Here is an 11685-nt window from a genome sequence, read left to right as displayed (position 1 = left end):
TCGGGAATTTCTGGAAGTATTCATGGATGGACTAGCTCCAGAATATTACACCCCCGTGTATTCCAGAAACCCCCGAAATCTACAAGAGGCTTGCGACTACGCGCGCTTACGGGAGTTCGGTATAGAGAGAAGAGAAGCCTTCGATCACTCCAATTATCCTCCTTATTCCCAGACACCAAGTTCTTATCAACATTCCCCGTACCATCCCTCCTATCCTGCTCCAAATCATTCCCCATACCATCCGTTCCCTCGCTATCCTCAACCTCCTCCTGCACCCGGTCCTAATGGTTATCCACCTCCTTCCGATCAACACTATCGATCTCGACCCCCTAGACCTCCCCAGTCAGAACCCTACGATCCAGAGCTCACCTGTGGACGGTGTCGAAGGATTGGACATAGAGCATCCAGCTGTAGAGCTTCACCTGCCTATCCTTCCAATACCCATGTTCCCACTACTGCAGTAATAGAGGCTGTTGACGAGACCGGTGATTTAAACTACGATCAGGTTCGCCCGAACGACGCGTCGACGAACCCATCATAGAAACCGCGTCCGTTCAAATTTTAACTCCACCCCAGGAAAAGAGGAAAAACCCGCCACCTGTACCCGCCATTTTGAGCTATTCGCCTCACGCGACTTTGGTACTCAAAAAGGTTCCCAAACTGAGCTACTTGGACGGAGAATTTTTGGTGGATACAGGCTCACACATTAACATCATATTGTATAATGTCCTTCGAGAGGATGTTGGCCTCGAATACCCCGATTTCCCGGCCCTACGAGGTTTCAGAGGACAACTGGACGTAATAGGATCTGCATCCTTACCATCGATGAGGAACCTCATAGATTCCAAGTCATAGAGGACTTTGACCTTCCTTACACCCGAGTTTTAGGGATGCCCTTCCTCAACCAAACCGAAGCACAGATCTCTTTGTTACATCGGACCTTAGTTACCTCCAGTAAACCAGTGAGGCCTCTCCCCTTCAAAAATAGTGACGAACTCCTAAGTATTAGAGAAGGGTGTACTAAGGCCAACGCCTCTCATCACCCTCCTCAGTCCCTTAATGTTACCATAAGCCTTCCGGCAACCTCACCTCCGGAGGAAGACTCTCCAATTACTCTTCCCTACCTAGGCGAAGACCCTAGGCGAGAGTTGCCCTACGAAGACACTGGACCCGGAATCGAACCTTTAAAATCTCGGGAAAGAATTACAGCCTTAGAAGCCCTGTTCCTCGAACCACCTCCGAAAGATCCAGAAGCTCAAACCGTGATTAAGTCATTAATTCATGAGTATTCTGACATATTCTATTTGACGGGAGATCGACCCGACACTGAGAACAAGGCTGATCTTTACCACGAAATCGATACCCCCGGAGGAGCCGCCTTCAAGATCCGACAATACCGAATTGAAGAAACATTACATTCCGAGGTACAGAGCCAGGTCAATGTACTTTTAGAGAATGGCATAGTGGTCCCTTCCTCGTCGCCCTACAATTCTCCGCTGTGGATTGTACCAAAGGCGCCCGACTCTCAAGGAAAGAAACGGTGGCGCCTAGTTACCGATTTCCGTCGACTGAACGAACAAACCGTAGGAGATTCCTACCCTTTGCCTATCATCGTGGACATCTTGGACAAACTAGGAGGATCTAAGTATTTTTCGATTTTCGATTTGGCCAGTGGATTCCACCAAATTCACCTCCATCCTAAGGATAGGCATAAAACAGCATTTTCTACTCCCTTCGGACATTACGAGTATACCCGGATGCCCTTTGGACTCAAAAATGCGCCCGCCACCTTCCAGCGCCTCATGGATCGAGTCTTACAAGGACTCCAAGGACAGGAACTTTTTGTATATCTCGATGATATTATTGTATTTTCTGCCACACTCCCTGAACACATCGAAAAATGCAAGCGCTTATTCAGCAGAATTCGACAATACGGTCTCAAGCTACAATCGGAAAAATGTGCCTTCCTAAGACAACAAATCACTTATTTAGGCCACCTTATCAACCCGAATGGTGTCCAGCCCCTTCCCTCTAAGGTGGAGGCTGTACGAAAATTTCCAGTACCTACCAACCCCAAAAACATCAAACAGTTTTTAGGATTAGCCGGTTATTACCGACGTTTTATTCCAAATTTTGCTCAGAGAGCCAAACCCCTGACTCAACTGCTCAAGAAAGGCATCACCTTTACTTGGAACGAGGAAGCCCAGGCCAGCTTTGAAGACTTACGAGCCTGCCTGTGCGAAGCTCCAGTTCTGGCCTATCCAGATTTCCAAATTCCTTTTATCATCACCTGCGACGCCTCGGAATTTGCCATAGGAGCAATCCTTAGTCAAGGAAAGCTTGGGCACGATCGACCTATAGCATACGCATCTCGTACGCTTACCGACCCGGAAACTCGCTATTCTACATCCGAGAAAGAAGGGCTGGCTGCTGTCTACGCTATTAAACAGTTCCGTCATTACGTGTACGGAAGAAAATTCACTCTCGTCACCGATCACCAACCTCTCGTTTGGCTCAGCAAGGCAACCGACCCTACCAATCGTATCCAAAGATGGAAACTCTGTTTAGAGGAGTTCGACTACGAAATCATCTATAAGAAAGGAGCAACTAACTGCAATGCTGACGCTCTATCACGGAATCCGGTGCCGATTGCTCTGCCTGTGTTCCGTGATGACCCCAGTTACCTTCCCCATCAAAAACAACTTCCAGTGGACCCACAGTCTATTGGTGCCCGTCTGAGAAGTCGCCGCCGCGAGGAAGCCGCTCCTCCTATTAATTATGCCGAATTAGACTCTTCTGCCGAGCTCGAAACCTCCTCGGAAGTTCACCCCTCAACCAATATCAACTCCAGGCCCCCTACAAGCATGTTACCAACTCTGGTGGAAGGAACGACTCTCCCTGACGACATCAACCCGGAAAATCCTACAGAAGACGTCTCTGAGGAACCCAGTGTTCTCGGAGATTCGTTCGAGGCCGAATGTACCCCTCTTACCACCGAACAATGCTCTATTATTAGCAACTTGAGCTCTAGCCAAGAAGAAATTCATAAACTCCTGACGTCCCTCCACAACGAACAATCATCGGACGAAGATACCGACTCCGATGAGGAAGCCGACTCCGAATCGTGCATCACACCCAACGCAACATCCGAACCTCTAAACTTTACTCTCCCATCTCCTGATAAAATAAAACCCATAGGACGATCCACGTGGATACCTAGTGATTTCGAAAAACCTGAAGATGGCCTTTTTGGCTCCGACGCCGAATCAGATATCACTGTAGTGGATGCCACCCAAAACCAAACCATGCCACCTACTCAATACGATCCATCCCTAGATCCTGGTCTCATCCGTATCGAACCCAATCCTATCTCAGAAAAATTCCCGTCTAGCTCTCCCCCTAACCCTATGCGATGTAACATAGAAACCTCTGATTATGTTTGTGACGAGACGCTTGCTTTGGCGCTGCCCCATGCACGATACCGCGTGGTGGGGAGAGCTGTGACGTACGTGCCGATACCGCGGCCTATACTATAGCGTGCGCCAAGTATAGAGTCCTCGTCATGCCCCTCCTTAACTTCCCAAAACGGCCGCTCCGCAGCGCCGATTCCGTTTTCGGCGGCTCAACTGGGTATATAAGACCGAGCTCCGACCCAGTTGAGCATTCCGTATCCAGGAGCTCTCCGGATACACCCAACCCGATCCTACGCAGGAGTTCTCCGCGTATACCTATCCTTTGCTCAGGAGTTCTCCGAGCACTTCCTGGCGCAGGAGTTCTTCGCATCCTCCGCACCGTTCCCTCCGACTATGCCCATGACTAACGGCCGAGTCCAGGAGTTCTCCGGACCAACGGCCATTTCTTTCAGGCTTTAATAACCTTTTTTTTTATTTGCAGCTCCCCCGTTGACCGCCATATTGGCGTCCGCCATATTGGCTTCCGCCATATTGGCTCCCCGGGCCCTCCCGTAAGGCCACCTACCGCCGCGCCGCCTACCGGTCCGTTCCCGAAAGCCCCGCCGAGTGGCTACCGAGCGAAGCGCCGCCAGCGGGCGATAATTGTACTTGCGACATAGCGACCGACACATATGCGTACACACCTGCAGCGGCAATACACGAACAACACTGTTCAAGTCATGTAATCTTTAAATTGAATATTGTAGCTAAATCCATACAATGGTATAATTAATAAGGTAACCGAACAATTCGATAAGCATGATTTAAAAAGATCGAGATTTTAGCTGCAGTCAGGTGATCGATTTATCTGCGTAGTAACATGTAAAAATCGATTGCTAGCTGGTTTTTGTTTTCAGCCCAGATCAGATTGAACAGTTGCCGGATAAAATTCATTCTCTTGGTAACAGTTAAAGAAAGCGGACGCGTCGTAGTAATTTTAATCGAAGCGAAAAGAAATGATATTATATTCATATAAGTGATCGTAATTGAGGTGCTTAACGGATTGTTCATTATAACGATAACAACCAAGTTGTTATCAAATACAATCAAGCGCAAGCTTATCGAACGAGCTCCACGAGGGAGAGGAGAAACGAATCCAGGCGTTAGCCTACAGAACGAGCTCCACGAGGGAGAGGAGAAACGAAATAAGGTGTGAACCTACAAAACGAACTCCACGAAGGAGAGAAGAAATGAAATCAGGCGTAAGCCTAAACAACAATTTACGCGAAAGAGAATAAAAATACAACAAGCAACGAGCTTAATAATGTTCATTTAATATAGTGTAATTAATCCATCAATGTGTTGTTTAACGAATTATAGTTAATTATAAGTGAAAGTGTATTACGAGCAATAAACAGGGTTTTTTATGCCTTCGGGCTTTTTCCCTAAAAAAAGTGTACAAGTTATTCAAAAACTAAGGAATTCCTTCGTGCGAAGTAGTTCCTCCCAAACATTGGTGCCTCCTGTGAGGTCTTCTCATATATACGAGAATCGAAAAGTGCAAGTACAATACGAAGAGTAAATAATTCGTGTGTGAAAAGCGTTAAAGTGAATCGAGAATCGAGAGCAAGCGAGTCTAGAAAATGATTAAGAAGGATACTTCAAGGAGCTAGTGACAAACAACAGCGAGCCTGGAAACGAGAGCAATCTTCAGATAGAAGCCAAATCGACTAACAGCACAGCGAGGTTCAGGCGGCTAAGCTTAGGCCCGAGAGCGCAGCACACTTCACATCAGCTAGGAACAAGGACATACATGGCCATCTAGTCACGATTCAACAACTGAGGCTAAAGGACATCAAAACGGCGAGCGATATATATTTCCTTATTTTTATGCGTTTTCAGCTCGAATAAGATTGCGTATACCATCATCCCAGCCGAGCAAAGGAGTAAAAGCGTTATTAGCAAGATTTATTTTCGCGTATAATCTCAGTTAGATTAAGATTCCATATAGGCTCACCCCAGCAAATAAAAGGCAAATCGCACGATTAGCAGCAGCAGAGGATTAGATTCAAAACGATAGCTAGTATACATGTATTATTTACAAGATAAGATTATAAATTTATTTCAGTTTCACGCGGATTAAATGCACATGCAATCCAATCGATAGAAACAAGACGCGTTATTAATTGTTTTATTGTTAGTAGAAAAAGATGAACGTATAAGGTTATTACAGTTTCACGCGGTTTAAGTGCACATGCACTCCAATTAAAAGAAATAGACACGTTGTTAATTTGTTTACTGTTTGCAAGTGATTAATAAACACATTTATAAACAAGAGTAATTGAGTGGGTCGGAAATTAAATCCAAATTATACATAACATCACATAACAATAATTAATTGAAACATAGTTTAAAAATGGAACCTAACGAAAGAATAAGATTTATTAATCAAAAAAGAAGTACGATTAAATCCCAAATAACGATATTAACCAACGCAATAGATAATGATCGATTGGACTGCATTAACGTGAATTTAAGATTCGAGCGTATTAAAGAGCATTTTAAGAATTACGAAGAATTGCATGACGAATTAGAATTAATAGAGCCGAACGGTGATCATTTTGAGGAAATGCTCGAAGTGCAAGATAGGTTTTATAACTTGGCTAGTCGAGTACATACTATATTAAATCAGAATAACTCTAGCGCTGCGATAGTATCTGATCATATTGACTCATTGACAGCATCACAGAATGAAAGAATGAAGAGAATTAAATTGCCTATCGCGCAATTACCAGGGTTTTCAGGCGAAATAGAAAATTGGTTATCCTATAAAAACACGTTCGTCACGTTAATAGATTCAAGAGAAGACATTACTGACTTACAGAAGTTTTTATATTTAAAAGATTCCTTAAAAGGGGAAGCATTAAATAAAATATCCATATACGACACAAGTGATGCAAGTTATAAACTTGCATGGAACTTGTTAGTCGAAAGTTATGAAAAGAAAAGGATAATCATAAACAAACATCTAGATGCTATTCTTGACATACCAAATCAAACAAGATTCGACGGTAAGGAATTAAATAAATTGATCGACAACATGAAGCAGCATGTTAATATGTTAGATTTAATGGACGTAAAAATAGATGAGACAATGCTAGTGAGAATATTAGAAAGATCAATTCCCTTGAACATTAGAGCTAGATGGGAAGAAAGTTTAGGGTTCGATGAAATGCCTTCATTAAATAAATTATATAAATTCTTAGCTAGCGCCGCATTAAGAATAGACAATATTGAAAAAGAAAAGACACGTAAAAGAATGAGCAATGGATTTGAACATAGTCATGGATTTAAAATGAAAAAGAGTAATTTTGATACGCGAATTATGTTAACCACTACTTCTCGAGGGGGATATTGTTCAATTTGTCGAGATGGTATGCATTCTATATTCAGATGTCCCAAATACGATGCGATGAATATCGAACAAAGATGGGACAAAGTCAAACAATTAAGGGTATGCCAGAATTGTCTACGCGTTCATGAAAGACCATGTAAATCTATAAAATGTAAAATTTGCAACAGGTTTCATCACACATCGCTACATAAAAGGGGAATAATAGATGAGAAACAACGAGTTAATATATCGAAAGTAAATGATACTTCTAATAGAGAAACAATACGACCAGGCGACAAAAATTGACATAATATGGTCGCGATGCACACGATCGCGACCCGTTCATTTTCACAATTAATAATGACTGCCGAAATAAGAATAAAAAATGATGTAGGGAAATTTATTAAGGGTCGTGCTTTATTAGATACATGTGCTACTGCTAATTTTTTAACTAATGAAATGGCTCGTAGACTCAACCTGCCTATTAAAGCATGCGAATTTAGGATTAACGCGATTGATAATATACAGACTTTTACAAACGGAATGGTAGAATTAGTTTTTTATTCAGCTCATAGTCCATTTAATAAAAAATTGACATGTCTAGTATTGCCTAAGATTTCAGAGAATGTACCGAGTGAAGTTTTTCCGCGCGAAAAGATAAAGATACCAGCAAATTTAAAACTCGCTGATCCTCAATTCCATGTGCCGAGAGGAGTTGACTTACTCATAGGTTCCGGAGCAACAATATCTTTATTTAGTGTAGGTCAATTCAATTTAATACCTAATGAAGGCGATTTATATCTGCAAAAAACGTTGATAGGATGGGTTGTTGTAGGTGAAATGCCGAGAGAAAACCATGGGAAGATTGAGAATTGTCAATTAACAAGTTTTATCAAACAAATTACATCAACGGAATTAAACAAGAAGAAAAAAATGTTAAATGATATGAATGAATGTGAAGCACATTACGTATTAAATACTATCCGAAATGATAAGGGCAGATACATAGTACGGTTGCCTTTTAAATTGAACAAACCAGATCTAGGGGATACTAAGATAATAGCTACGCGGCGATTTCATGCATTAATTCGAAAATTTAAAAATGATTCGGAATTAGAAAAGGAATACCGTAAAGTCATGCAAGAATATTTAGAATCGGGGCATATGACTTTAATAGAATCAGAAGAAGAAGAAGGTTATTATTTACCACATCACGCGGTAGTAAAAAAAGATAGCATCACAACGAAGGTCAGGGTAGTATTCGATGCATCGGCTAAAGGCAGTAAGGGAATATCGTTAAATGATATTTTATTAACCGGCCCGAACATTCAAGATAAATTATTCGAGCATTTAGTACGCATTCGGTTAAATAAATACATGATCACAGCGGACATAGAAAAAATGTATAGACAAATTCTGGTAAACAAAGAGGATAGACGTTATCAAAGGATATTATGGTTTCATCAAGAACAAATTCGAACGTTTGAGCTAAACACGGTAACTTTCGGAATATCGTCATCTTCATTTTTGGCAATTCGCACTTTAAAACAATTGGCTGAGGATGAAGGAGATAAATTTCCCATAGGTGCGGCGATTTTAAAACGAAATCTATATGTTGATGATCTCATGGCAGGTGCAGACAATTTAGACGATATATTAAAATTGAGAAATGAGTTAATTGCATTGTTGAATCTGGGAGGATTTAAAATACGAAAATGGTCTTCGAATCATCCGAGAGCCATAGAATTTATGGATGAACAGATGTCAGACATGGAGTTCTTAACGGATGATACAATTACAAAGAAAACATTAGGAGTTTTTTGGAATGCCAAAAGTGACGAATTGTCATACATCGTAAAACCAATAGAGTCTAATGAACGAGTTACTAAGCGGATTATATTATCAACAGTAGCCAAGATTTTTGATCCAATCGGTCTTTTGGGTCCGGTAATATTCATGGCAAAAATCATTGTACAAGAATGCTGGAAGATCAAGGTGTCATGGGACGAGTCGATAAACATGACTTTAAGAGAAAAATGGGCATTATTTGCCAACCAATTAATCCTACTAAACGACGTAACGGTACCACGTTATTCTTTGATTGGTGAAGCATGTGAGGTACAGATTCATGGTTTTTGTGACGCTAGCAAATTGGGTTATGGTGCTTGTATATATCTAAGATCTATCGATGCGAAAGGAAATATAAGTGTACGACTAATTTGTTCCAAATCTCGAGTAGCATCATTAAAGGAGATAACCATTCCACGAATGGAACTGAACGGGGCTTTAACGCTTGCGCGTCTATACAAGGAAATCAGATCTATTATAACAATTCAAATACAAAAAATCGTATTTTGGAGCGATTCTACTATAGTTTTACATTGGATTCGTAAAACACCGATATCTTTAAGGCTATACGAAGCAAACAGGGTCACGGAGATACAAAGCGTAATGGATCAAATAGAGTGGCGCCATGTGAGAACGCATGAAAACCCAGCTGATCATTTGTCGAGAGGACAATCACCAAGTGAATTCCTGAATAACAAGACATGGTTCGAAGGACCGTCATGGTTAAAAAAAGGCGAAAAGTTGTGGCCACAATCGATACAAATTACTTTAGATAACGAAGTCGGGGAGCGAAATGAGTCGTGTTTTATAATCAAGGTTAGCGGAATGGAAATTCTTAAAAGATTTTCTAAATATTCTAGAATGATAAGGGTAATAGCATATTGTTTACGATTTAATAAGAATAATAAACAACGAGGAAGTTTAAGTAACGACGAAATCAATCAAGCAGAAGTTAAAATATTAAAAATAGTTCAAGCTGATCGATTTGCATATGAAATAAATTGTTTAAGCAACAAAAAGGAAATTAAATCAAATCAAATAGCTTCATTGAGTCCTATATTAAATAATGACGGATTGATATGCGTAGGAGGTAGATTAAAAAATTCTAAGATACCTTTTAATCAAAAATGCCCTGTATTGTTGCCAGCGCGGCATCACGTTACTGATTTGATTATACGTGCATGCCACGAAAAATTTTATCATGCTGGGGTGCAGAGTACTTTATATTCAATAAGACATAAGTTTTGGATTCCTGATGGTAGAAATCAGGTTCGTAAAATTGTACGAAATTGTGTGCGATGTTTAAGATTTAAACCAAAGATAAACAATTATAAGATGGCGGATTTACCAGCGGAACGAGTGGAGCCGTCTCTTCCATTTCATCATGTTGGTATAGATTTTTTCGGGCCTATATTCATAAAAGAAAAAAAATATAGAAATCGGAATCGAATAAAAGCCTATGGATGCGTATTTATATGTATGGCGTCTAAAGCAGTACATATAGAAATTGCTAACGACTTATCAACAGAGGCCTTCATAGCGGCATTACGAAGGTTCACCGGAAGAAGAGGTATACCCGCTCACATTTATTCCGATAATGGAACAAATTTTGTAGGTGCCAATCGCGAATTACAAGAATTATATATGTTATTAGAATCAAGAGAATTTAAAGATAAAAGGGAGCATTACGCATTGGAGAACAAAATATATTGGCATTTTAATCCTCCTCTTTCCCCTCATTTCGGAGGCATATGGGAAGCGGCGGTTAAATCCTTTAAACACCATTTTAAACGAGTGGTCGGTGATCAGTTGCTTACTTTAGAAGAATTAAATACATTTACGGTAGAAATAGAAGCAATTTTAAACTCTAGACCTTTGTGTCCAATTTCGTCTGATCCAAATGATCCGTTAGCATTGACTCCAGCTCATTTACTGATAGGCAAACCGCTAAACATGTTACCCGAATCTGAAATTTCCGAAATATCTCACAAGCATATTAGAGCTTGGCGCCTAATTCAAAAGATTCGTTTAGATTTCTGGAAAAGATGGCAATCCGAGTATTTAATGGAATTACAAAAGCGAAATAAGTGGTTCTATCCTGGACAAGAGATAACGGTAGGAACTATTGTGCTGCTTTTAGAAAAAAATCAACCTTGCATGCATTGGTCTATAGGAAAAATAATAGAGACGCATCCTGGGGATGATGGTATAGTTCGAGTAGTAACCGTTAAAACATCTAGAGGTAATTTCAAGCGAAATGTAAAATCAATTTGTTGTTTAATTAATTGTAAATAAAGTTTTGATCGATATCATCTCTCAACGGGGGGAGGATGTTCAAGTCATGTAATCTTTAAATTGAATATTGTAGCTAAATCCATACAATGGTATAATTAATAAGGTAACCGAACAATTCGATAAGCATGATTTAAAAAGATCGAGATTTTAGCTGCAGTCAGGTGATCGATTTATCTGCGTAGTAACATGTAAAAATCGATTGCTAGCTGGTTTTTGTTTTCAGCCCAGATCAGATTGAACAGTTGCCGGATAAAATTCATTCTCTTGGTAACAGTTAAAGAAAGCGGACGCGTCGTAGTAATTTTAATCGAAGCGAAAAGAAATGATATTATATTCATATAAGTGATCGTAATTGAGGTGCTTAACGGATTGTTCATTATAACGATAACAACCAAGTTGTTATCAAATACAATCAAGCGCAAGCTTATCGAACGAGCTCCACGAGGGAGAGGAGAAACGAATCCAGGCGTTAGCCTACAGAACGAGCTCCACGAGGGAGAGGAGAAACGAAATAAGGTGTGAACCTACAAAACGAACTCCACGAAGGAGAGAAGAAATGAAATCAGGCGTAAGCCTAAACAACAATTTACGCGAAAGAGAATAAAAATACAACAAGCAACGAGCTTAATAATGTTCATTTAATATAGTGTAATTAATCCATCAATGTGTTGTTTAACGAATTATAGTTAATTATAAGTGAAAGTGTATTACGAGCAATAAACAGGGTTTTTTATGCCTTCGGGCTTTTTCCCTAAA

The 11685-nt window shown here is 40.5% G+C and overlaps 2 protein-coding genes across 2 annotated transcripts; both read left to right on the top strand.

Annotated features, from left to right (window-relative positions):
* The first annotated feature begins 5808 nt into the window (after positions 1 to 5808).
* Positions 5809 to 7092, top strand: LOC136784309 (uncharacterized). The gene has a single exon (XM_066744888.1). It carries the CDS (start codon positions 5809 to 5811, stop codon positions 7090 to 7092), a length of 1284 nt encoding a protein of 427 aa, XP_066600985.1.
* Positions 7093 to 7146: 54 nt separating this feature from the next.
* On the top strand, positions 7147 to 10929 carry LOC136784308 (uncharacterized). Its single transcript, XM_066744887.1, has one exon. The coding sequence runs from the start codon at positions 7147 to 7149 to the stop codon at positions 10927 to 10929; it is 3783 nt and encodes a 1260-aa protein (XP_066600984.1).
* The last annotated feature ends 756 nt before the right edge of the window (positions 10930 to 11685 follow it).

This window comes from Prorops nasuta, unplaced genomic scaffold (genome assembly GCF_024137725.1).
Source record: "Prorops nasuta isolate Cenicafe-Biocafe unplaced genomic scaffold, Cenicafe_Pnas_1.2 PNAS00051, whole genome shotgun sequence".
Lineage (NCBI taxonomy): Eukaryota > Metazoa > Arthropoda > Insecta > Hymenoptera > Bethylidae > Prorops > Prorops nasuta.
Note: the sequence above shows the minus strand (reverse complement) of the source record. Positions and strands in the feature narration are given on the sequence as shown.